This window comes from Talpa occidentalis, unplaced genomic scaffold (assembly GCF_014898055.3).
Source record: "Talpa occidentalis isolate TD23 unplaced genomic scaffold, MPIMG_talOcc4v2.1 talOcc4.13, whole genome shotgun sequence".
In the NCBI taxonomy this organism is placed as follows: Eukaryota; Metazoa; Chordata; class Mammalia; order Eulipotyphla; family Talpidae; genus Talpa; species Talpa occidentalis.
In genome coordinates, this window is record NW_023601322.1 from 58,217,290 (window position 1) to 58,244,943 (window position 27,654).

At 44.7% G+C, this 27,654-nt stretch overlaps 2 protein-coding genes across 2 annotated transcripts in view; one reads left to right on the top strand and one right to left on the bottom strand.

Annotated features, from left to right (window-relative positions):
* Positions 1-1,033: 1,033 nt before the first annotated feature.
* Positions 1,034-21,851, bottom strand: SMIM3 (small integral membrane protein 3). The gene is made up of 2 exons (XM_037508921.2): positions 21,639-21,851; positions 1,034-2,460 (listed from the first exon to the last, which is right to left on the bottom strand). The coding sequence occupies exon 2, from the start codon at positions 2,447-2,449 to the stop codon at positions 2,267-2,269; it is 183 nt and encodes a 60-aa protein (XP_037364818.1). The 5' UTR covers positions 2,450-2,460; positions 21,639-21,851; the 3' UTR covers positions 1,034-2,266.
* A 4,407-nt stretch (positions 21,852-26,258) lies between these two features.
* DCTN4 (dynactin subunit 4) overlaps positions 26,259-27,654 on the top strand; it is a 77,484-nt gene continuing 76,088 nt past the window's right edge. The window contains exon 1 of the mRNA XM_054694257.1: positions 26,259-26,407. The gene's annotated coding sequence lies outside the window, so the exon portion shown is untranslated. The remainder of the gene's footprint in view (positions 26,408-27,654) is intronic.

A 27,654-nucleotide genomic window follows, 5' to 3' on the forward strand; every position in this document is an offset into this window, starting at 1 on the left:
GCTGTCCTTTACCTCCAGATTGGACCCCTTACGTATGGTCATATGCTCCTTATCACAGATCCTTTTTGATCTCAGAGCTTCCTTTTTTCTTTCCATCCTCACTTAGTGTGCTCCACATTCTGCATTTGGCCCCTCACTTCTCTGTAAACTGTCGGTGATCCTGTCCACTCATGTGGAATATCTACCATGTACAGATAATCTCCCAAAACAAAACTCCAGCCCTGATATCTTTCCTGAAGAACATACGTCTCCAGCTGCATTCTCAAAGCACCACCTGCATATTACCAGCACCCCATGGTGGGAGTTCAAACTGGTCCAACCACTATGGAAAGCTGTCTGGAGGTTCCTCAGTCTACTAAAAATGGAGCTACCATATGACCCAGAAATTCTACTCCTAGGAATCTACCCAACAGACACGAAGACATTGATTTAAAAGAATACCCCTCTGTTTATTGCAGCACTATTTACAATAGGTAAAAAACCTGGGAACAACCCAAATGCCCAAAAATAGATGATTGGATCAAAAAGATGTGGTATATACACACAAGAGAATACTATTCAGCAATCAAAAAAGATAAACTCATGCCATTTACAGCAACGTGGACGGAGCTAGAAGGAATTAAGTTCAGTGAAATAAGTCAGAAGGAAAAAGAAAAATATCAGAAGGTTTCACTTCCAGGAGGAATATAGGGGAACAAAATAAGACATCAGGGGAAAAAATAATAACAATACAAAACAAAACAAAAACAAACAGTTATAAACCAGAGACATCCTGCAGAGGAGGAGGAAGGAGAGGGGTCAGAGGGAGGGAGAGAGGAGCACAGGGGACTGAGGTGATGGTGCACGGGTGCATTGGGGAAGGAAATTCTGTGGGGACTGCACCTGAGGGGGGGGTGGAAATAGCAAACATTGTTTAAAAATTAACACCTTCCTCCCAAAATCTATTTGTCTCCTGTATAAACTGCACGACATCACCACTTACCAAAGCCAGAACCTCCAGGGGATTTGATTCTTCTCTTTCGCTTTCTATTTCTAATTCAAACTGCCTTTAGGGTCCATAAATGCAGTGGGAGCTTTTTCCCTGAGTTTCCTCAGGTTTAACAGGCACACTCTTTAAGAAAGACATCAGGCACATTTTTTAGCACTTTATTAGAAATTATTCTGCACATCAATGAAATCAAATCAAAGTAAAAGCATTGTTTTCACATAATAACATCCTGGTACTGGGGCTATCTTCTTACATAATTCAGCAAATTCAAGACATTTCTGATTTTGGTCAAAGAGCTTGAGCAGTCCAAAGATCTCTCTACATAAATGTAAGTCAGCATCTAAAACAACCATCAGTGTTTTGAGTTGGTTCCCACAGCCCTGGGACCATCTCTTAAAGTACAAGTCTGTCCCTTGGACTGGTTGCAGTGCTAGTTGGAGGGAATAAAGGAGGACACCTAAACTTAGCAGGAGCCAGGCTGAGGGACAGGCTCCTCTGGTGTGGAACATGCAAGGGGTGCGGGCTGGAGGTCCTGGGAGCTGGCCAGGGAACTCAACCACCCTGCATTTTCCAACATAGCTTGAGTGTCAAATCAATGAGAGTCCCGTGCAGAAAGAAGCCCACTGCCCCAGCTCCCTTAGCATTGCCAAGAAATAAGAGAGCACTCCAGACTGCCCAATGGCAGAGATTCTGACTAAAGAAGGTCCTAGAAAGTTCTACCCACTCTCCCTGCCTCACTCAATTTCCTCTTGACTCAGAAAACTTGAGAAAATATAAAACTTTGAGCCAATGTGTTGCAACCCTTTGGAATGAGGTCAGGGTGACCCTGCTTGGCTTGGTTTAACCTTGGTAAAGGGACATTGGTAAAGGCTGCTTCTGGCCAAGTGTCCCCCTCTCCATCTTGAAGATCATCATCAGCAATTAGGTTCTTTGATTTTTCAAAGTTTCTCAGCCTTCAGCAGCAACACCTGGTACCTGCACTTGCTTTACTGCTCTGAAATCCACGAAGTAACTGGTTCTCATGACCCTATGAGGTAGGAAGGACACAGGGATCATGATCCCCATTTGAAAGATAAAGAACCCAGGACTCAGATTTAGGTCCCTCAACCTCACACAGCTGGCCAGTGGCAGAATCCAAACCAGATCTCAGGTCTCTTCTTACATGTCATGCTCCAGAGTCCACACTCCAATGTCACTGCTGCTGATCTCTAAGGAAGGGGATGCGGGTGAGGGAGGGGGTGTTGTCCTCAGCCCCCACCTGCCCCTCCCAGGCAGTTCTCAAACCGCACCATTGAGGACAGGATGAGTCCTCATGCGATAAATGATGACCGCAGTGGCTGGGCACAGCAGTAAGGATGTCATGATGACAATGGTGGCTAGGATGATGAGGACAATGACCCAGATGTCCAGGATGTGCTTGGGGAGCACAGCTTCCATGGGGACTTGACTGACAGCGTCCATGTTGCTCCACTCTGCAACAGACAGAAAGAGGAAATCATTGCTTTGCGTCCTCTCGCGCCTCCCTAGTTGGGCGGAGACCTGCTGCAGGAGTCAGACACAGAGGTCACTTACTTAGGCAATCATAATAGTAAGGGCCTGTTTTACTGAGGACTTCCTCTGTGCCAGGTGCATGCAGCAGATACATGCATGAACTCACTCAGTCTTCACTGAAGAAGGAAGTTGGGAAATGGGTATAAGCAGTCAGTTAGTACCAGGGTGCCCCAAGTTCCAAGTCCTGGATCAGCCTGACTGAGAAACAATCGCACACCAGGCAGGTTCCCCGCCCCCAATTCAATTAAAAATGGAATGTTCAGGATACCAACATAATAGCACAATAGCCATAGACCAAAGCTGGTTTCAAAAAAAAAAAGGCTGGGGTAATGTGGGAAAACTCAGTGGGCCTTGGTAGCCTAGGAGACCCTATGGGCCCAGCCAATCAGCAAGAGACACAAGGAGGAGCACCCAATGGTCAAACCCTGCCTTCTTGCTCACTGTACCCGTAAAAGCACTTCTGACCCCTTCAGTGGCTACCCACTCAGGGCCCATTTCCACTCAAGAGCTTGCCCGTTCTTCTTCCTATCCATAAATCTCTTGCTTCTCTGTAACTTTGGTCTCAACTTTAAATCTTTCCTTGCCTAAGACAAGAACAGAGTCCTGGGACTCTGGGCCTGCTCCCAAAAAACCTGATCCACCATGAAGTAGAAGCCATTACTGTCATCCTTTTTAACATCCTGACTTTTAGCTTCAGCTATTCCCATTTCACAAATGGGGACTCCAAAGTCTTAAAAGACACAGATGTAGTTAATTTGCCCAAGGAAGTGAAACCGGACAGGTGGGACCTCAGAGGCTCCATGTCCATCTTCTAACCTATCATGCCATCTGTTCCCTCATCTGTAACATGGGAAATCACTGTTTTCTGGTCTGGAGCCCCTTCCCCCATTCTCTTGATAACAGAATCTTCGCTTTTCTGTGCAGAACCTGTTCTGTGCAGTTTAGCTGGGGCGCCCACTTGAGCACAGGGATGGTCATGTAACCCAGAACTGGCCACCACAAACCTGCATCCCCATAGTGCAGGGACGGGCAAGTGACCCAGGCTGTGGACCCAAGTTCCCTCAAGGCTTTTATGTACAAACCAGTGGGAAAGGTGGTTGTTTCTGTTGGGACTGCTAAACTGGAAGGACGTGAGTCTGAGAAGGAGGGTCCTGAAGAAGTCCCGTCCACATGTGGAGATCCCATTCTAGGTATGGAAGGAGAAGTGGAACCCAGCCCAGGCTGACACCATCCGCAAACCCAGATGTCCCAAATATAAAAGCAAATAATGCCCTGGTTTTGCTTAAGCCAATGTCAGCTAATTTTCTCTCACTCGCAGCTGAGTTCTGATGAATACAAATGAAGTCAGTTGTTCCCAGACCTTTTTGTTTCGTGGTACCCTTAGTATCCTCACAATTACTTCACAGTTTTTCCAGGCCAAAAGTAATACGTACCAATTGTGTTTATTACATAGTTAGATTCTACCAACTTAATAAGCATCCCAACAAATTGATAACTTTGAAAAAGGAATCACACAAATTGAAAGCAAAGAACATTTTTATCCAATTACTCACAGCATATGTACAACCATTAGTCACTACACAACTTTTGAAATTTTGGAATCAGACTGGACAACACCATCCTCGCTCCCTAACCCACATCCATTTGTGCACATTGTTTGTTGAATCATGGCAACTGAAAAATGCTCAGCTTCACTAAATATAATATCACTAAAAGGAATGCAGAAGATTAATGCTAAACTGTAAGCTGTCTTGAGCCTGTAGTTTTCACAGAATCTGAGCAATGTCAAATATCATTGTCTCTGTCAAAATTTTAAAGATCTCATAGACTCGAACACACACACACACACACACACACATACACACACTCTTTTCCAATGAATTCACTGTGGCTCAACGCACAAGTTGGAACTTAAGAGGTAACATGTTCCCTGTCCAGGGTCTAGGTCTGAAACACATTATCTCTTATAGTTCCTTCTAGATCTAAGGTTTATAATTCTGTGATTCCATGACCCAAGCAAAACTCCGAATCCAGTTCTACTTCCTGCTTCTATGTAATCAATGAATTTTCCTTCCTAATACCTTTGGCTCCATGCCTACTATTGTCACTCTAAATAGGTACTGATCACCATGCCCAAACTGGAGTCCCCAAGATACAAGAATGTCCATGTCTGCAATTCTTGTTATAGTAACTGACATAACAAAGTGTCCATAACGAGCAAAAGTAAGTAGGATATATTCATGTAATAGAATACAGGCAGCAACTTTCATTCATTCACTCATTCATTTAACAAATACATGAGGCTTGCTACAAGCATTGTCCTAAATGTTACAAATATTGACTTTACCAATAAGATATTATTTAAAAGTTATCAATAGTTACATAACAGTTATTAAAAAGAACTCTACTCTGTAGTGGGCTCAGAAGTACAAGGTAAAGGGTATAGGATGAGGCCTTGAGTTCAGATTTTATAGAATTAAGTAGATCAATTAAGTTTTAACTCTATAAATGAAAACTCCTCTGTGCGTGGAATCCCAAGAAAGTGTTAAGAGTGATTACCTTTGGGAGCTCTACTAGGAGTGAGAGGCTTTTTGGTTTTCATCCTTCTTGTCTTTCTATTTGAATTGCTGAAACATGAGTTTGCTGTGTTCCTGTCAATTGTTTACATCAACTGGACAAAGAGAAAAGTGGGTAGGGCTTTCTTTATAATTCTCTGTATGGGATACATATAATTTTAAGTCAAATAAATACATATAATTTTAAGTCAAATAAAATTAAAATATGGCCTAAGATCAGTGGTCCCAAATGCCATATGCCATGCTAATATTATATATATATATATTAAAAATAGGCTTCTGGGTCCTATTCCAGACTTTCTGAATTAGACTTAAAGGATGGGAGGAAGGCTTTTTTTTTTTTTTTTTACATTTCCCAGGCAATTCAAAGGTGAAAGTTTGGGGGGGCCCTGGCCTCCACTATCTCTTAGGCCTCTACCACTGTGACTTGGAGTCAGTTCTAGGTGCTCTGTAGCTCTAGTCAGATCTGGGCAAGTTCCAGGAGGAAGGCGAAGCCTCTGGCAAGACTCTCCAGAGCCACAGGATTATCAAGTTAGCCCTGCCCCTGCCTTGGAAACGTGGTAACTTTCTCCAAGGTTTACGGCACAGATGCATGACTCACAGGAAACTCACTGCTAAGGAGAGACGGGGCAGAGAAATCATGCTTTGTGGTCTCCTGATTACATCAATAGCTAGACTGCCTTAGGCCAAGTGAACCCCACAAAGGTCCTTTCCGGTAAACCCATTAACATCAAACAGTCTCCATGATGCCAAATGTGAGGACTATATAATCTCCTTGGCTGATTTTCATACACCAGACCTGTCATTTACAGGAATTTGGGCTCAGGGCTCATCCACAAACAAGTCCTGAAGCCAGAACCATCTATTGGTGGACTGAAGTCCAAAGGTCCTCCCCACTTCCAATTCCACCAAAACAATCCGTCAAGGACAAAAATCTGATGAAGTCACTCCACTAAAACAAAACAGAACAGAGCAAGTAGCTGAACACATGGACCTTCTTCTGTGACCTGTGGTCTAGACTGTCGATATTACTCTTTCATGTAATAAATTGTTTACAACCCCAATCTCTCTTTCTCTCTCTCTCTCTCTCACACACACACACACACACACACACACACACGCACACGCACACGCACACACACACGCACGCACGCGTAGTTAAAAGCTGAGCTGCTCCAGAATGCTAGGGAGGCGGTAGGGGAGGGGCTTCCCATTCAGTGGGGCTAGATAAACACCCTGAGAGGCCCGAAACACTCGAGATTAGGATGCTGACTCTTGTTACCCAAACACAAAAACTAAAACAGCAACACAAAAACATGACACACAAAACATGTATGCTCTGATAGAACTACGGTTATTTTTTCCCTCTGGCTGAAATACCTGAGGAAATTGCTTTCCCACTTGTCTTTCTGGTGCTCCCCCCCCTCTCCTCACCCCGGCATAGTTGGCACAGTTGGCACACTTGGTACAGCAGGTGAGCTGTTCAGCTTCCCCTTGACCCCTGGGGTGCCTCAAAACAGTTTGGAGACCACAGACTATAAGGTTCTCCAGGGCCCTTCCAGCTGCTATTTCAGGGCTCTGCATGTGGCCAGACATCAGCGGTCACAGGGACTTCAAGCTCACTATTTCTATCTCCTCAGTCCTCAAACATGTGTCCCCAACAGGTTGTTCCTTCCTGTGTAAGGGGGCCTAGTCACTTCTGCCTCTCCCCACTGTAAGACAACTTTGCTCCCCCCCCAAAAAAAAGAATTGTATGGTGTCTTTGTCTACCAAATAAGAATTGTTCAGTATCTTTAATGGCAGGCTGGAAAATTTTGCTTGAAGAAAGCTTCTGCCTATTGACTCCTGTATGACCCTTATTTGGCAGCGGGTGTGGGGCTTCAGTGAGTGCACAAAACCCTGTTTCTTGGTGGATCTAATTAATAACCATAGATCAACCTGTTTATCACTTTCTTTGCAGATAAGTTACTTGGTATTTCTGATGAATGGGTCATATCAGAATACAACCCAAACCATTCATGTCACAAATTAAATCTTATCACCAGTAAAAAAAAAAAAAACAAAAAACAAACCTGTTTTCAGAGGACCATAAAGATCCTCTTAAAATGGCAGTCAGCTCTAAACTCCTGTGATTTTAAACTGACACACTTTATCTGTAATTTACTCCATTCATGAATAATGAACTTTGATATATATATGTTCAGTGTAAGTCCAACTACATTACCACCACCCTGAACTGAGCAGCAAGGAAAACACCGGCACCTGTAGTAACAGGCCCAACATCACCTCCGGGTGCTGGCTTCCCTTGACACCACAAATGCAATTCAGTCAATGGAAAAGCTAATCATCCCCAAATGACTATTATGCATCCATTAGCCAGACTAAATATAAGATCAAAAAACTGCAGTTCCTCCAAAGGTGAAAGGTATCTTAACTTCTCTAAAGATGGAAAACTCACCTAATCTGTCAAATACTCTATTTCAGTCAATCTAAGGAGAAAAGGGAGGGCTTTGATATCTGCTGGAACCATTTTTCTTAAACAACTACAAGTACTCTTGCAAACAAAAAAGGGGGTGGGAGAAAAGTAAATTATCCCAGCCCATCCCATCATATGACAAATTTTCTATTTTCAACACAAAATATGTAGGTTTCATAAATTAAAATTTCCCATAATTCAATGGCTTTAGAATACCCGAATTCAAGGGGCTAATCCAGTCATGAGAATCTCTCCCCAGCAAGCAACTTTCACCTCTCTAATAGAACAACATTGAGTTTGGTTGAGCACTGTCAGTCAGGGCAAGTAACTGTCCAGGATATTCATTCAGTCATTCATTTATCAAGTACTTGCTCTATACTAGACACTTGCTGAGGATTTACTATTATTTACTTAGAAGACATAACATTTTTACTTTCAAGAAGCACAGAGAAGTTAAGTTCCCCTCCCCCTACTTCCTCAAATATACTCACACAGACCAGCATTTTTTTTTTTAATTCGTTTTATTTATCTATGCATACAAGAACTGGGATCTAGGCCAGAGGTTGGGGCAGGGGGAGAAGATTCACCAGAGACAGAGCGGGGAGCAGAACAAACAGATCTACTGAAATACACTGCTGAGGGGAGCAGCAGACGAGACAGGAGAGGTCTGCTATGCCATGTGGTTTAGTTCCCTGGCCCAGGATTGAACTCATGGCTGGGGATCACTTGATAGCACTGAGACTAACTCAGAGCCACCAGGAAGGCCTCAGACCAGCAATTTTAAAAACAATTTCGAGTATTAAGTACTGTGTTAGGTCATATCCTATACATTAATTTGTTTAACCTTCACAGTTATCTTGTACAGAATATATTATTTTACAGATGTGAAAACTAAACCTGAGAGAGGCCAACTGGCAAGTGATCATAGAGCTAAGTAAGTGGGATTTATTTTTTTTAAGATTTATTTATTTATGCACGCAAGAACTGGGTTACAGGCCAGAGGTGTGGGGGTGAGAAGATTCACCAGAGACAGAGAAGGGAACAGAACAGACAGATTGACTTAAATACACTGCTGACGGGAACAGCACGCAAGTCAGGGGAGGTCTGCTGCACCATGTGGGTAGTTCCCTGGCCAGGTATTGAACTCGTGCTGCAGGGGCTGTGGATAGCTTCATAGATTGCATCTTAACCCCTTGCACCACCAGGGAGGCCCATAAATGGGATTTAAACTCAAGTCTCCTGATCTGGTATTCATCAAACAAACAACTACCCAAAACATCCACATACCCAGGACTGTGAGCAGGGAGGTCATTAGGTCCATGGCGCTCTTGTAAATCCACATCAGTCTCTTACTGCTTTTATTCAAATGCCATTCTACATTTAGAGAATTAAAAAGTGGTATGCCAGGGCCTCCCTGGTGGCACAGCGGTTGAGCGCTGGGTTGCGAAGCTGCCCGCAGCCTCTGCAGCGCTGGTTCGATTCCCGGCTGCTCCCCGGCCACCAGAGGAGGGTCCCACATGGCGCGCAGACCTCTCCTGCCGCCCGCTGCTCCCCTCAGCAGTGTACTTCGGTCCTTCTCCCTGCTCTGCTCCCAGCTCTGGCTCTGGTGAATTCTCTCACCCTCCCGCGCTTCTGACTGTACCCAGTGCTTGTATAAATAAATAAAAATAAATCTTAAAAAATAAATAAATAAAAAGGATGAAATAACTTTAAAAAAAAAGTGCTATGCCATCTATAAAAATCAGAGCTTTGACTTCTGGTAATATCAAACTAGACAGTTTTGACCTATGCTTTTACTGAAGACAACTAGAAATACTGGACAAAAAAAATGCTTGAAGACATTAATAACCAACAAACACTGATTTTATCAAGCTAAAATCTGGTAGAAGACAGAAATTCCAAGTGGTGAGCCCAGCATCTCAGGCAGTATTTACCCAGTGAAGGATGGAGACTAAGAACTGAGTCTCAACACTAAGAAAGACTCAAGTGACTAAGGGGACAAAAGTTAGAGTCTAAGACAGCTAAGACAGAGGGAATAAAACCCCTGAATTTTGAGGCTGGACCTTAAAGAGTGTCCTTAATGCCAAGTGTGAACTAGAAATATACCAGTCCCAGAGACTGCAATCAACTTTGAATCATCATAGTCTCTGAAATTAAATTATTTATTCCAGGTCACTCTTACCTTCTGGTGCCTGGCAGAAACAAACCTACATCTTCTCTGGAAGAAATAACATCACAATAGACTTCAATTTCAAATATAATGTCCAATGCAGAAGAAAAAAAAGCAGGAATGAGAAAAGGCAGGATGACGAGAAGAGAACCACAGAAACAACAGACAACAGGAGAATATCTACAAAGGCCCCAGTTATTGGAACTATGAGCCAGACACACACTTGAAATTGCTTCAGTTACAATGTTCAAGGAGATAAAGGAAAATCTTAAACTGAGAGATACAACAGAGTACTGGAAACTATAATGAAGAACACAACAGATTTTTTCTTTTTGAAGAATAAAGGAGTAATTTCAGTACTAGAAAATAGTATAATAGAAATTAAAATTCAGGAGATGGGCTTAATAGCAAATGAGACCGCTGAAGAAAGAGTTAGTGAACTGGAGGCAAAAAAGGAGAACTCAGAATAAAGCAGAGAGAGATAAAATGATGGAGAATACAAAAAACCAGGTAAAGGGCATAGAGTAAATAGTGACAAGGTACAATATTAATGTAATTGGACTCCTAAAAAGAGAGAAGAGAAAATGGGGCAGAAGCAATATTAGGATAAGTAATAACTGAGAATTTTCCAAAACTGATGAAAGATATCAGTTCACAAAGTGAAGACGTCCTGTGAAATTCTTGCAGGATAAATAAAATGAAATCCATGGTTAGGTCATGGGTACATCTGCTGGAAGCCAAAATTCAGAGAAAAAAAGATACTATATTCAAATGAAAACCAATTAGACTGATAACTAGCTTCTCAAAGGAAATAATGAATTCTAGGAAGCAGCAGAACGATATCCTTAAAGAGTTGAACAAAAATCACTGCCAAGAATTAAGATGAAATAAGACATCTACAGAGAAAAACATAGAATTAAAATATTCGATAACAGAAGAAGAAATAAAATTAAAGTGTTCTGGTTTTTGCATTGTCTGGAAAGTGACAAAACAGCCAAATAACATTAGACTTTGTTGAGTCAAGGATGTATATTGTAATTTCTATGGTAGCCGTTTAAAAGTAACAGTATATAACTTCCATCAAAAACAAGGAGGGTAGGAGGGGATATAGCCCAGGTAGGACAAATGGAAAGTATATAGGTGGTAGATTTAAACCCACAGTAACAAAAACTATCAGATTAAATATAATAGAGACACATGGGGATTCAGAAAGATTAAAAGTAAAAGGACACAAACAGAACATCTAATCATGAGATGTATAAGCTAGTAGAACTATCTTACTAGCAGACAAAGTGACTTTTAAGCAAAAAGTACCACTCTAGATACCAAAAGGTAAAATGGTGTTTAATTTTAATTAATCTTGGAATTATAAGGAGAAATAGACATACCCACAATTATCATGGTAGAGTTCAACATTTCTCTCTCAGATACTGATAGAATAAAAAGATCTTTTGAATCAGCTAAGGACATAAGTGTTTTCTTAAATTAATAATTTTCCACAATATATTAAGTTCTCATTAATACCTTCAAATGATTCCTGAAAACTGACTATAAGCAAAACAATGTATAATGAAAGCAGATCCCCAAACATCTTTCATTCAACATCAAATAGGATATCTTTTTCCACATATTGTATATGATACAACATTTTATGAGAACCTGCTGGATTTGATGCCAAAGAGAAGAGTACCAAAATTAATTAAATATAAAAAAGTTAACATATTATATAGTTATATACAGAGGAAATAATTTATATGTTAACTTTTAATTATTCCCTCTGTATATAACTATATATATATATATTCACTTAGGGGTATTAGAAGAAAATAGCTTTGACAATAACTTTAAAGATCTGAACATAAGAATAAAGGAAAGCATAACATAACACATTTTTAAAAAGACTTCAAAGCAGAGTAAGTTTTAGTGTAGAACCAGATAACTTTTAGGACTGATTTCATAAACTAAGTCATTTTTTAAACCAGTTTTATTTTTAGGTTCATGATAGTCCAGAGGAAGCTCTTCCCCCCAGAAAGTGCCCTACTAATAACGGGCATTTCAGGCAATATTTGGCATTTGACAAATGACATTTGGCCCTACTCGTCATTTGACCTAACTCAGAAAATAGAAAGCTGGAAAATAGGACATTCCTGTAAAGCATCTGTATGAAGAGCAATTCTAAGAGGATCCCTTAATCTCCAGTCCCTGATGTTACCCCTGTGATTAGGTTAGGTCATTTAACAAGGATTTAGAGATTTTGCAGATGTAATTAAACTTGAAAGTAATCAGAAAGATAACAATCCTGGGTGAGCCTGACAATCTAGTGTAAATCCTTTAAAGGGGGCTAAAGCTGTCCCTTAGGTCAAAGACATTCTTTTGCTGGCCTTGACTTGCCAGGAAATGGACCTGACAACCATGTGAATGATCTAGATCACAGATCCTTCCCTAAAAAGACAGGAACGCAGCCTGGCTGGCACTGGACTGCAGCTCTCAAAGGACCCAGCTAACCGTGCACAGACCCGTGACCCGTGGAAAGTGAGATCATAAATGTGTGCTGTAAGCTACTTAGTATGTGGTAGTTTGTCATGCAGCAATCAAAAACTAACACAGAGGTACTATATCCTATAGGGGTTGTTCTGTGGAGCTGAAACTTCTACAAACTAAGGGTATTCTGGAAACCTACTCAGAATTTAGACATGACCTAATTTAAACAATATAACCTACGCTGCATTTCGCAGATGAAGCAAATGAATATGCCCAGGTCAGTACAAGTTCAGTGCAGGACCAAATGGAGAAGTCTGGCTTCCTGATGTGCAGAGTTCTTTTCAATTCCATCACTACCCTATTTGAGATGGGAGCCCGGAGAGGAAAATGGAGTCAGGTTGGTGATTGAGACAAAAATTAAAAAACAGTATTAACAATGAAAGTCAGCCAGGCTTCCTGATTATTTTGTTCTTCTATGTAAAAGCCTTTGGAGGACCTGAGGTCCAGAGCCCTTAGCAACTTCACAACCATTGAAGCAGATGAGGTTTTACACACACACACACACACACACACACACACTCACAAAGCAAAGCAAAGCAAAGCAAAGCAAAACAATGCATGTCAGAATCACTGAAGGATGCACTTCTCTTTGCATTTCATCCCTTTGATTTCAGGCCCAAACACAAATAAACCTGGCAAAGAAGGTAGTAAGCCTCCGGTTATTTACTCCTCACTGTGGGTAAGAATTTTGGAGAAGAGTAAAGAGGCCCCAGTATCCTACTTGGGGTGGGATATTCCACCAAGTTGGGAAAAAAACACACATGCATATGTAAAGGAAGGGGACTGGGAGAGGAATGACACACCTTTGCGTAGACTCCCTCCGCCTCATAAGATTCTACCCAACAGGTTTCATGGCTTCTCTGAAGGAATGAATGCCTTCCCTGACTTCCCAGTGGGATGGTAATAAGTAAACATTTCTTAAGTCAACAAACCCCAAGCTCCTGTATTCTGGTAGGCACATGGAGACTTTTCTGCTGGAGGAAATACTTGGAAACAGCAGGGAATTCTGTTTTTTTATACTCACTATAAAGTAGTGTTAAAGGTCCAGGCTCCAGTTTAAATGTGACTCCAACCCTTTCTAGCCCATCTACCTCCATGTAGTCACTGAAGCTTTATGCTTCTTTTGACTCAACAGAAAGCAGAACCAAAAATGGGGAAAAATACCTGCCTCACAGGGTGAGGAAAATTCCATGAGATAATCACATAGAGTACGTAGCAGCATCCTGACACACGATAAGCACTCCACAAATGTTCCTGCTAATAAGAAATCATTCTTCACTGGAGGGACTCACTGACTTCAGCAAGAACCCTCCTCTGGCAGCTTGAGTTTGTTAGCATCTGCGATGTGGTCAATGCCATCACTTATCACAAAGATGACAAATGATTAATCCATAGTAATGATTTTTCTAATCAATTGGCAGAAAAGGTGATTAACCTGACCTGTGCCTCCAGTTCAAGTATGAAGCTGCTAGAGCAGCAATTAGGTCTAATTTGATAAGCATTTATGGCACTGTGAATAATACTGGGGACGGAGGAGTAGGGACAGACAGAAATAAATTGAGTTGTTTGCACTTGAGAAGCTCACTCCCCTAAAGAAAAAAGACAGTAATTACCACTGCTAATTGCAAGACAAGGCAAAGGACTGCACTGAAGGCACAAACCACAGGCTACTGCAGAAAAGGGAAGGAGAAAAGGAAAAAGAGCATGGGCTCTGGAATTAAAAAGATCTTGATTTAAATCCCGCTTTCCATCCTTATTAGAGGTTTGATTTTGGACATTATTTAAAATCTCTAACCCTCAGTCTTCTCATACTTAAAATAGGGATGCAAACAGCACTGCAGAGGCTCCCACAACATCCTACTGTAAGGGTAGAGTGAGACAATATGTGTAGAGTCCCGGAACGTTAAACGCACCAAAAAAATTTAATTCTCATTCCTTTGCTTTTGTCGAAGTAAAATAGTAGACTCTGCAAAGAAGGGAGCCCATGAGAAGGGTTTCAAAGATCTGAAGGTGTTCAAAAGGAAAAAGTGAGGGGAAAGGCAGGATGAGGAGAACAGATGTCACCAATAAAGCCCAGAGGTAATGAGATGGGTTTGGTGGGAGCAAAGTTCATTCCCTGTGGCTTTGGGAGACGAGTGACCTCTTTACTTGGGCTTCATATGTCAACTGGGAATAATAATAACTAATAACAACAACTACTCCATTGGGATGCCATGGAAGTTGAATGAGTGCAGGCACAAAAAGCGCTTAGGACAATGCCCAGGACACAAGGGTCCCTTCAATACAGACATGGCTAGTGAGCACAGCTCAGCCCAGAAATTCAAAGCCCTCAAGGCCCCACCACTTCTGTGGGCATGTGACTGCTCTGAGTCTGATCTAGGAAACCACAGTAATGGTTTCATAAAAAAAAAACATAGCCTTTTGCATGCTGTCCCAGCTTTGACCTTCCACCGGAAATGCACGCCCTCCACATGTGAACTGCAGCTAACAGTTTACTTTTGAGAGATTGCCAATGGTTATCCAACCGGTTTTACAGCCAAGGAGTTGACTGAGGAAGAAGGCAATAAAAGAAAATGACTTCCTGCTGGCAGGCAAGCTGCAGTATCCAAAAATGGGAGAAAAGACAGATAAAGGCAGGTGTGGTCGTAGTCCGGCAATGCCAGAGTCTGAGCAGACACAGCTGCTGCTGTTTCGTTTCCACCAGACACAGAGACCAGTGGGAGTGGGGGGGCAGCTAGAACTAGCTGAGCCACTGACACCAGAGCATCTCCTCAAGCATCTTGCAGGATGGGTACAATGAGGCTCATATTTCCAGGCCACTAGACTCTGGGACTTACCAGCGTCACCCAGCTCAGAGGTTCCACTCTCAGAAGGTGCTGGGGAGGTTGTCAGAGCTTGGAGCATGTAGGCCAGCGAGCAACGGCAACTCTTGCACCAGGAAGGGCACCACTGGCCACCTGGTATCCTTGAGCACCTAATGCCCTGTGTCCTGGGTGCAGACCATCGTGCTGGCCGCTCCCCCTTCCAAGATGCTCTGCTCTGCCCTCCAGGTTCTCTTCTTCAATACCCAGTGTCCCCACATCCATGATCTCAAATTACATGTCTCCTCCCTAAAAAGTCCTTCCAGGTCCACTCATTTAAACATCAGCCCTCCACCAGCCATCGTCTATCTCAGACCTTGTTTTATTTTCTTCATAGATGTATTTTCACAATCTAAAATTAACTTGTTTGATCAGAAGGGAAGGGGGATAAATTGGATAAAAGGAGTCAATTCTCTGGTGAAGGATTGCAATGAACTTTTAGCGGTGAACTTAATGTAGTATATAGTCATGCTGATTTAGAATGATGCACACCTGAAGCTTATATACCATGATGAGATTTTTCTGTCAAAAAAATGACTAAATAATCTTTCATAAAATTAGTGTGCTTGCTCAAATGCAAGCACAAAGATAGCAAAAGCCTGGTTTCTTGTTCACTTCTGTACCCTCAGCTCCTGGCACAGGCCCTGGCACACAGCAAGTGTCTCCAAAGGCAAATAATAAAGGAATGGATACGGCAGACTTGGGAAACTTCATTTAGAATTTGACTCCTGTAACTTAGTTGGCGGAGGTCCAGGAAGGATTCTCACCCAGCAGAAGTCCCAAAGACCCTCAAAGTCAAAACCCTTATCTGTAAAAAAAAAATAAAAAATCTGTAAAAAGTCATCCTCTGAGGGCCTCCCTTGGTGGCACAGGAAGTTGAGTGCCATACTGTGAAGCTCTTCGCAGCCTCTACAGCGCCGGTTCGAGGGTCCCACGTGGCGGGGCAGACCTCTCCTGTCTCACCCGCTGCTCCCCTCAGCAGTGTATTTCGTCAGTGTGCCTGTTCTGTTCCCCGCTCTGGCTCTGGTGAATCCTCTCACCCTCCCGCGCACCTGGCCTGTACCCCAGTTCTTGTATAAAATAAATAAATAAATCTTTAAAAAAAATCATCCTCTGATTAGATCATGTCTGTTTGTCTGTACATCAGGAAGGACTACGGGACACACCTCTCTTCCCAAGCCCACTGTGTACATACCAGGCTGAGGAGACCTGAACTTTCAGAATCAATGCCCCAGGATTCCCTCCCGCTGACTCCCTTGGGCTGGTGAGTTCAAAATCAAGGTTAGATTCCCTCTGTGCAGGAGCTGGGCATTGAGGGGGTATGGGGTGCTGCCCAGAGCATGGGCTTTTCTTTCTTTTCTCTCAGAAGAGGACAGGAGAACTTGTTAAAAGGGGGGGTAGGTGGAAGATTCCCCATGTCAAGTCCAGTGTGAGGTTATCGGAGCCTCACACTTATTCTTTGACATAATTGTCTTCTCATTATGTAACAGTTGGCCTCAAATATTCACCAGCCCAGCAAGGAGTCCATCTCACCAGAGATCTCTGTTCCAAAAAACAGGACCCAGAAAGAGGAATGTAGGCACACACTACCATCAGAAACATGGTGTGAAACAAAGCAGAGGCTTTTCTCCAAGGACCCAAAGTCCCAGAGCAAGCTCCCTTCTCATTTTACGCTAGTTGGCTTCTGTCTCCTCCAAAATTCTTAAGAGTCTAAAGACTTGTTTCCTGCCTGAGTCTCTGTCTGTTCCCCTGTGGCTGGAAAAATGGAAAAACACCAGGATATTTCAAAGATCATAAAGAGCCAGTGCTGCTGTAGACTTCATATGTCATCCAGCCCAGCCCATGCCAGGGTCTCAGAGACCAGCAGGGAGCCACTGAGGAGAACCCCAGGCCAAATCCACAGCCTTGTTTAAGCTTCTACTATCCATCACTGTGATTTTCCATTGGCTGCCTGCTGTGAGCTGGGCCAACAAAGGAGAATCTCCATGGGGTGGGCTGTCAGGGTTCCGGCCACAGAGCCACAAGGGCCCCCAGAACGCCGATAACCCCCTGCACCTCACTATATGGTCAGAATGAGTCAGTCACCCAAACTGGGCCTCGCTGTGTTGGTAGGTGGGAAGGCAGCCCTGCAAAGATGTGCATGGCCTGGTCTCCAGAAATTTAAACGTGAAAAAGGAAGCATGACTCAGAGGGCGGAGCCAGGAAAACAGGCGAAAAAGGACTTTGCAGATGTGATCAAAGTCGAGGGACTTTGAGATGGGAGAGGATCCTGGACTATTTGGGAGGGTCTAATCTAATCACATGACTCTCTGAAAGAAGGAGTCAGAGGAATATGATAGACAGACTTCACTCACCTTTGCTGGCTTTCAAGATGGAGGAGGAGGTCTATGAGCCAAGGAGTGTAACAGCAACCAGAAGCTGGGACCATCCTCAGCTTCAGCCAAAGAAACCTGCCACCTGAGAAACCAAATCCTGCCCACAGCAGCCTGACTATGTTTTGGTTTCATTCTAAGGAGACCCAGATCAGACTTCTGATCTACAGAATTGCAATACAATTCGAGAGTTATTTTAACCACTAAATTTAGGGTGACTTATTACAGCATTAGGAAATCAATATACTGTGTGACCCTTTTACAATCTGAGCTCAGCCTCCTGTCAGTCAATGAAAAAAGATGGATGCAATGACATCAGACAGACTGACAGCTCCTCTGACATCCTACCCCCACCCTACTGCCCTGCCCCAGTTCCAGGAGGGTCTGAAGTTGAACGTCATTAAAGGAAAAACAAAAAGGAGTGAAGCAAAGATTAATCTTTAAAAAGTCCCAAGGTGTTTCCTAAGTTGCCACCCAAGGCACGTCAAAAACAAAGGTCTCCTGCTATGCCCCAGAGGGATGGAGTGGGCAGTCTGGGGAAGCAAAATAAAAGCTTCAGTCAACTGACTGACTCTGTCCAGAGCACTGGGTTAAGAAGGATTCTGCCGAAAATAGGTGCAAAGTCCTGATTATCACTGTCTTCCCCTGAATGGGGCAAAGGATGAGGAGTGACGTGTGTGCCAGATACGTCGTCCCTAATTGAAACCAATTTGGGGAACCCAGTTTCACTTTCTGCCTCTCCTTCTCCCTCCTCTATTTCACTGTCCTGATTCACATGACCAATTGGCCAATCAAAGTTCAGATCGATAAAATAAGGAAGTTATATCCATACACAATTAAGCAACTGAAAGAACACAATGAAGTCATGGAATCTGGTTCACTGTTGTTTAATATGTCGGACAATTGAATTCTAACTAGCTCACCTTCCTGGTACCTAACTTTTTAGCCTTTACTTCTGTACACCATCCTCTTGAAGTAAATCTTCTGTTTCCCTAGACAGTAAGAAGGTATTAGGGCCCCTAGTGATTCACTAGGTCAGCGACTGTCAAAATTCAGACTCAGCTTTCCCTGGCTTTCTCAGCAAGGAAGTGAGAAGCGAGATGTGAATGCAGGTCCCTCAATTGCAGTAAGGGTCAGCACAAGGCCCCAGAACCAGCACCTGAGTTCCGATGGCAGCTTGACACTTCCTGTGAGATCATGGGGGAGTCACTCACTCTCTGGACCTCAGTTACCTCATCTATAAAATGGATGTAATGATGGTCCCAACTTCATAGAATTGTGGTAAAGACTAAATGAGTTAATACACGTGAAATCCTCAGAACAATGCATGGTTGCATGGGTGGAACTAGAGCGTACTACACTTAGTGAAATACATCAGATGGAGAAAGACAAACACTTTGACTTCACTTCTATGTGAAGTCAAATTAACAACTAAAGAAAACAAAAATAAATTTCAGCCTCTCCGGGCCTCCCCGTTGGCGCAGTGTTTTAGTGCAGTGCTGTGAAGCTGTCCGCAGCCTCTGCAGCACCAGTTAGATTCCAGGCCAGCCAGGGAGATTCCCACATGGCAGATTTCTCCTGTCTCACCCGCTGCTCCCCTCAGCAGTGTCTTTGGTCCATCTGCCTGTTCTGCTCCCTACTCTGTCTCTGGTGAATTCTCTCACCCTCCCATGCCTCTGGCCTGTACCCCAGTTCTTGTATAAATAAAATCTTAAAAAAAAAGAAAAAAAATTTCAGCCTCTAAGACCAAATGAGTGTTTACCAGAAGGGAGGAAAAGGGTAAGTGGAGAAAAGAGGTCTTTGGTATCGTAATGAATTGAATAAGACTTTCAGTGGTGAACTTAATGTAAAATAAACACATGTTGACCACAATGATGCACTTCTGAAACAGAGAATGTTTGAATGTTTCAGAAGCCAATTTGACTTCAATAAAAAAATTTCTTAAGAACAATGCCTCATAGACATCCTGCAGGGGAGGAGGAGGGAGAGGGATCAGAGGAAGGGAGGGAGGAGCACAGGGGACTGTGGTGATAGCGCAGGGGTGCATTGGGGAAGGAAACTCTAGGGAGACTCAATCTGAGGGGACTGGGGAAAGCAAACATTGTTTAAAAAATTTAAAAAATGATAAATGTTAAAATAAAAATAAGAAAAAAATAACAATGGCTCATAGTTAGCCCTCAATAAATGTCAAATATGATCGTTATTATATCATTCAGCTAACCTGGTGAGTCAGAATGGGGGTCTGCAGGGTGCGGTGGGAGTCCATGTGTCCTTTTGACACCACCGCTACCAGCAGCAATATCAGACCAATCAAGATACCCCCTTTTCTCCTGTGCTTGTGTGACTGAATCCATGGGGAAGAAACAAAAGCATGCTTTTAAACAAAGTCAATATGGTAGGAAAGCATCTGAGACTGTGACTGCCACTTTGCCCCATGGTCTGTCACCCCGAGGCCCTGTCACCAGCCACAGTAAATCCCCAGAGATTCAGATTTGTTCTTTCTCAAACACCTCACCGCAGCTCAGTGATTCTCAGGCAATGCCAGAGAGTTGGGGAGTCCCCGGGCTGATTATGCAACAAAGCTCACAATTCTGACACCCTGACAGGTCCATGTTGGAAGATTTAATGGAGCATGACTTGTAACCTCTGCATCATGATTCATAACCCTGGGGACAGCTGGGAACAGGAGGTCACTGCTCAAGCAGGGAATCACTTCTCCTTAGCTCTTTCAACTGTTAGTGCAGAAGTACAGGATGTTCTGAAGCTCCGCTGGGCTGCCTGTTTGTGCTGGGAGGGTTGCTGGAGGTCCACCACAGCCAAAGAGCAGCACATCATGCTCAGCCATGGCCTCCTATCTAATCCACTACCGTTTCCTCACTTCTCAGATGGGGAGAGGAGTCCAAAAGATGCCTCTTGATGCCTAGAGAGAGAACTGTTCTTTTCACCCCCACCTCACCCCCAGAGGGCATTCACAATCCTTCCTGACTATTGGCCCACGCAGGGGACACAGATCATAGCAATGTCCCAGGAAGCTCTGATACTTGAAAGGCTGGGCAGTTTCAACCACCACAGACGGCAGCTTTGAGGAACTGACAAATGGCAACCCTGGTGCCCGCTGGCCTAGAGCCAGTCAGGAAGAAAAAACTGAACAGCATGAGTAAGAGCCAGACCCGGCCACCGGATCAAAATACAACCCGGATGCCAGCGGGGAAGAAGAGGGGATGGAGGGATGGGGTGAATTTGACAGTGTGAATGCCTGGAACTTGGGCAGTGGGTGCCATGAGGGACGCACATGTGAAAGGTGCAGAAGTGTACTCTGGAAACACACAGCAGTGCAAACCATCGTTGAACCAATTAAAAAAAATTAAATAACCTCAGTGGGACAGGTTTTATGGCTTACATCTCTTTCTTTCACTCAGTAAACATGCGTGGAGCACCTATTTGCCAGGCCCTGTGCCAAGGGCTGAGTTCGCGAGTGAACCTGCAGTCTGAACCACCGAGTCTCAAGAGAAGAGGCAGGAGGAAAAAGTAGGATGCTTGGGAGAAAGGCTTCTCTCCGGGCTTCTGTGCTCAGCGCCTTTCTCATCTGGTTTCTTACGCAAAGGTTATTGTCTCCCTTTCACAGATGGAGAGGCTAAGCTTTGAAAATACGCGAAGAAACTACAAGGAGCCCCGACTTCCGACTCGAGCTCCTGGCGCCCTCGCGGGGCTCTGAGAAAAGGAACCGAGCCCCGGGGCGCGGAGCCCCAGCCTGCGCGCGGGCGACGGCGGCTGCCCGGCCGCGAGCCCAGCCCCGGCCCGACCTGAAGGGCGGGGAGGCGCCGGGCCCCGGGAAGGCGAGCGCGGGCGGAGCGGGGAGAAGCCTGTCTCCGGCGGGGCTGCGGGTCGCCCATCCCACCGCGCGCCTCCCCGGGGCCCGCGGCGTGGACAGGGTGGCTGGAACTCACGACCGGAAAGAAGATAAAAGGAAGACGCAGAAGTGATGGAGAAACGAGAGAGAAGAAGGGATCAAAAGGGAAAGCTGGGGGGCGGGGGGCAAGGGCGGAACCCCGGGTCGCAGGCAGCCGAGGACCCCACTCCCGACCCCCGGCGGCCGCACTCACCCCAGCCCCGCGGCGAGGCCGGTCGGGCCCGCGGCCCCGCCGCAGCCGGGTCGCGCCGGGTGTGCGGGAAGTTCCTGGAGCGGAGAAGCCTCGCGCGCTTCTCCAGGGCGCCAGAGACCACGCGGGATGCGGAGCGGCCACGGCCCCGAGCCCTGGCGCCTCCTCGGAACGTGCCGGATCCTCCAAATCTCCGGGAAGCCGCGGCGCGCGGGGGCGCGGGGGCAGCTGCTCGGCGCCGGGCGCGCTCGCAGGGGCGGCTCTGGAATGCGCGCCCCAGGACCGCCCACCCGGCCTCCAGCCGCCCCGACCCTGCTTAACTCCTCCCCCAGGCTCCGGGGAGGAAGGAGCCAGCCAGAGCCAGGGCAAGAAGAGATAAAGAAGTCTGGGCTCCTCTCTTGCCCTGTTCCGCCCTGGGCAGTTACTTCGCGGGTGTGTGTGTGTGTGGGTGTAGGTGTGTGTTGGGGGAGGGGAGGAGCTTTGTTCTCTGAGTTGTAAACCAAGCTGTCCATCTAAAATGTGTCCTCCGAGATCCCTTCCAGCTGCAGTGCCCATGGGAAAGTCTAGCCCATGGATTCGGAATGTGGAGCCTGGACTTGGGGTGCCTACTTTGCCATGCCTGTAGCGTAGATCCTTAACCCCAAGCTTCCCCTCGTGGACTGCTTCTTTTAAAGTGAGGATGATACCCATCTCCCAGTCCTCCTGAGAAGATTGACTTAGTAGACCAGTATCAAGCTGGTTGTGAGTCACAGAGCAAGCGGATGGCTTCTAGGGTCAGAATAGAATAGGAAAAGCCTGGGAATAATAAGGAAGGCTCCATAGAGAGGGGCAACAAATTCCAAAGGGACTAATCAAATACCCCAGAACTAGGGACAACAGGACATTCCAGAGCAAGGACCATAAAGAAAAGGGCTCTAAGGGCTGAGACACAGAGACTTAATTCTGGGCATCGAGACATTAAGGCAGAGTGAATGAGACCACTGAGAACTAACCAATCACAAACAGACTGATGGGGCTTTAGAATAATTAGGGGAAGAATGTACATATTCCCTGAGTCATGACCCACTTCCACTTCCTTGCCCCTCCCTGGCCTGGTTCCAAGGGCCTGGGAGTCCCACTTTGTTTCTATTTCTTTTCTCTTACAACTTTTTCTCTGAACAAATATGCCTCTTTTCGCTTGTTTGCCTGAGAGTCAGCGAAGTTCCTGCTGAGGTTTTGTGAGACACCAACCTGTGGTGGTCTAGTGGCTGGGACTCAGTGCTGCCCCTGTAGCTTGGGATCCATTCCTGGCTGGGAGACTAGGTCTGAAAACCTGAAATTATGGTTATCAGTTGTTTGGCAGAGGCAACATGCCTCTGAGCATCCTATTTATTTTGTGACAACAGTGAAAATATTTGGTCGAAGGCAATCAAGACCCAGTGTCTGAGAGACTTCCCAAGCCCTATGGCCTCAGTTCCCACCTACCACACCAACTTATTGCTCTCTTGCCCCTGTGCGATCCACAGTGTCCATTGTGACACTCACAATTTTAGCTCAGTGGTCCGGTTTTCTCCAATATTACTCTTCTGAAAACCATAAAAAGAGTACAGGCCTTGAGTATCAGTGAGACCTTGAGGAAACTTGGAGCCCAGTTGAGTTTCAGTTCCTTCTTTTGTCTAATACATATGGTAAGAACCACACAGCCTTACCCAGGGCTACTTGTTTATGGCATTGGGCCTGCGCTTACCGCCTACTGTCATAGACAGGGCTGGAGTAAATGGGCTTCCTCCCTCGGAAGGAATCAGCATTAGTTCAGAAGAAATCACCTCCAAATCATCTTTACTGAATGTCAGAGTTTTACAGGGAAGACATGAGGATGAAGGGAATTGACATGTGAAATAATTTGACAAAAATTCTAGGCATCGTCACCCAACATGTTCTAATTAAAAGAGGAACGTGGGATCCTGAGAGCAAGTACCTCACAATTCTAAATAGTTGGATATAAACTCTTCACAGGGGAAAAAACATTAAAAGAGGAACATCTCGATTTAATACAAAATGTTCCTCAGCCTGTGGGAGGGGAGAGGGAGCTCCTTGGGATGGAAGCGGTAGCATGCCTGGTGGGAACATTGGCTTCCTGCTCAGTTGGCACCAGAGCCAGCCTCAGCAAGACTTAGCTTAGTTTGTCTGTTACCATGTAGCAGCGCCTCGATAACCTCAAAAGTGACTTGTCCTGACACCCAGTAGAGCAAGCCAAGAGCAAGTTTGAATACCTGCAGGGCGTTAGTGCTGATGTCTCAACTGGGCCAATTTTGCTCAATAGGGCTTTTCATGTAAAGAATAACCGATGCTGTGCTAGAGTACTAAGAGTAGCAATTACAGCCAACCCAGCAGGAAGCTTCTGTTACAGCAAAATCCAGAGGACAACTCACATTTCACTTCCTTGATCTTCAATTACAAGCACTCCAAATGGAAAACCACCAGGAACTCAAAGAAATGTATAGTAGTGCCTGGAAGATACCCAAACAGTGGGGGGAATTTGAATTTTAAAAGTTGTAGACTGATGGCATTGGCTTCTATCAGAACACTGTCTCTTTAGAGGGGCCCCCTCTTAGTGGTGGGCCCTCTCTGTGAGTCCCATCTGTGTGAATTTTCTTCTTTTATACATTTTTCACACATATATATTAATTTGTTAAAATAATGTGGTTTATTGGATTGGAAATCAGGAAACCAAACTCCTGAGTCTGTCAGGAGAGTGGATGCTCGTGGGTCTGGATGTGTTCCCTGGTTGAAGAATAACAGCCGCCACACCAAATGTGAGAGCAAGCAAGTGTGGATTTTTTGAAGCAAGAGGAAAGAACTCCTGACAGCAAGAGGGGTCCAAGGGAGGAAGCCCATTTACTCCAGCCCTGTCTATGACTGTATACTGCCAGGCTCCTGTTGCCCAACGTGCTGGACTACTGATTGGTCTCTATGTGGTCAGGAAGTTTCACGGTGGTTTTTTTTTTTTTTTCTTCTGTTCCCTAATTACCCTGTAGCCAGATCTTACCCTAGGTGGTGACCGGCTCAGCAACACTTCAGCAAAACACTTCTATTTTCCTGGGAGCTGTTTTGTTCCTTCTGTTCCTATATTGTTTAAAATCACTGTCCCATGTCTGTCTTTCCTGTTCCCCAACTTCTCTTGGTCTCAGCTCCTCTCATGTCTCTCAAAAGCTAAATGATCATTAACGCCTCAGCTTCCTCATGTATAAAATAGTGCCCGGTCCTCCTGCCTGATACAATTACTATGAGTAAAGTTTTCATTCATGTATTTCTGCATGCATAACTACTCATTTTAAGTCTCGTACATATCCCAGGCACTGAAAAGGACAAATTCTCTTGTGTTTATGTTGAATATAAAATATTTACAATGAATAAGCATTCAAATACATAAGGTCACATCAGTTTGTGAAACTATGAAGTATATGAAACACGATGACGTGATGGAGTGATAAAAGGTGTTTAATCATGGAGATTGTAATTCACCCAAACTTCCAAAAGTGTTTATATCATCAGTAATTATGTTACTCTGTAATAGATCATCTTAAACTTAATTTCCAAGGTCTTTAATAATTTAGACTGATATTAAATCAAGTAAAGTGGTGAGTAATCTGTTCATTTTGTCTATTTTACATACAAGTACTTATATTGAAAGATGATTTTCAATATGAAACAGGAGCAGAGAGGGCTGTGAAAGGGCAGCAGAGTAGGAGGCCAGATGGATGGAAGGAAGGAACAGCCACCCGCCCACCCAGGCTCAGAGACCAGAGACCCATCAAAAAGCCCCAAAAGGTCAAAAATCAAAACCAAGGGCTATAGCAATACAGCACCCACCCAGTAGGGGCCTCTGGGCTATAGCCTAACAAAGAACAGCGCCCAATAAGAAGAAAGGTCATTGTCTGTGAGTCTCACCTCCCCCACCCCCCACCCCCCCTGCACAATTGCAAGAGACCTCAGGCCCCAGGAACCACCATCACGGGGTTTATTTTACAGACGGGAAACAAAGCGCTTACTTCATCCACAAAAGGCAGTGGATGAGGCAGTGATGGTCGCCACCGGTCACCAGGAGTGCTGGACAGCACTAACCAGTGGTGGTGATCACTACTGGCCCTGCAGATGCAGTGCCAGAGACATGTAGTGTTAACAGCTCTTTGTGAGGTGTTGGGCGACACCAACAACAAACAGCTCCTCCAGACGGCAGGCCCAGGGCCTTGGGGGCTTCTTTCAGGCGATGTCAGAGACAAGACAGCGTCCTTCGGCTTCTCTTGCCTCCTCAGAGGACAGCTGCGGGATGCTTCTTTTCCTCTTTCTTTGGAGGCCAGCAACTGCCTTCTATTTTTGAGGGGGCTGGTGTCATCTTCCTTTCTTTGGGGCCCCCATGCTCTTCTCTCAGGACTGGAGTCATCGTCTCCTTCTCCAGGGCTCCTCTTCTTCTCTTTGGAGCCTCTCCCAGCTCCCTCCAACCCTCCCTTATAGCCTCTTTCAAGGTGCCCCACCCACAAGTCTGATTGGACCATTTGGCACCAATCAGCTCATAGCTCGCACTGATGAGTCCATTATAAAACGGCAGTTACTGAGCTCTGAGGAGCAACTGCCCCAACGGACTTGCGGTGGAGCAGCAGGGTGAGAGGACGTCACTGTCCTGCGGCTCCCACGCTGAGGCGGCTGGGTTCCGTAACAAACAGAGCGCAGCAATGGAGCTACCTCGCAGCTACCACTACCCAGTAGACCAAGTGCAGGTCGTCTAGGAGCAGGTGAGCACCTAGAGCCCCAGCAAAGGGCGGCGTGTGAGGAGTGAAGGGGCGGCTCCTTTCCAGCCTCACTCTGCCCCCCATCCAGGCGCAAGGTGGCCACCAGTGGGGCCGCAGAGGTCAGGCTCTCCGCGGCCAACCGAGGCTCCCCGGGGCTGCCTTCTGGTCCCACCTGGGCAGGAGTCTGACTTCTACGCAGGCAGTAAGTCACAATCCCAGAGATGGTAGCTTCACCCCAGTGGCTTCTCAGCCGACACAGACACCAAAAGTCCCAACCTGCGGCTCCTCGCCTACCACGGGGGATCCCCTTGGCAACAGCACAGGCCCAGCGCGGGAAGCTAAACGGTCTGGTGAGAGTCTCTTGGTGGGAGTAGTTTTCACTTGCCTGGAGAATTTGTAAGGAAGATAAAACACAAAACCATTGTTCACCAAACACAGCATGTATGACCTTTGTCTCTAGTTTTTATACGGTTGTGAATGGATAAACCTTTGAGGTGTATCAACATGTGTATGTTCAATTTTGCCACCTTAAGAAATATAAAAAGTTTGTAGTGGCCATGAGTTTTATAATGTTTGTGTTGTTAATCTGCTAATGTATTTCAGTCCATACGCAATTATTTGCCTATGTTTCTCTCTATGAGGAAACAGAAAGTAGTTACATTGGTTAAAAGGTTGTAATTTATACCTAAGAGAATAGATTTAAATATTATGGCAAAAAGAAATGGTAACCACATGACCAGTGGTAATCATTTTCCAGTTTAAATGTATCAAATCAGCACCATTCATAGCTTAAAAGAATACAACGTTATGTCTCAATTATAATTAGATCTAAATAAAGTTGGAAAAAATGGGTAGGAACACACTGTATTCAATATGATGAAGTCTGAAAAACTGTTCTTGAAATACGCAAAATAAGAAATGGACAAATGTATGAACATAGTTCTTTAGCAGAAAAATCTAAAGTTTTGCTATGTCATTTCTCTTCAAGTAAATATATAAACTTTAAAGTTATAATGCCTATGGCCCACTGAGACTATATTAAGATTTAAGTAGCAAAAAACTATGAGTGTGTATGTGATATTGAGTATAGTTTTGCATATCAAGGGAAAAGGAGAATAGTTTTGAAGTAAAATAAAGGACTGATTGTGCCAGAAATTGAAAGATTACTAAAATAAAATATCTGACTAGATATGCTGTTCATGTTTAAGGAAAAGAAAACTTCGTTTTCTTTAGTACATGAACAGTTTACA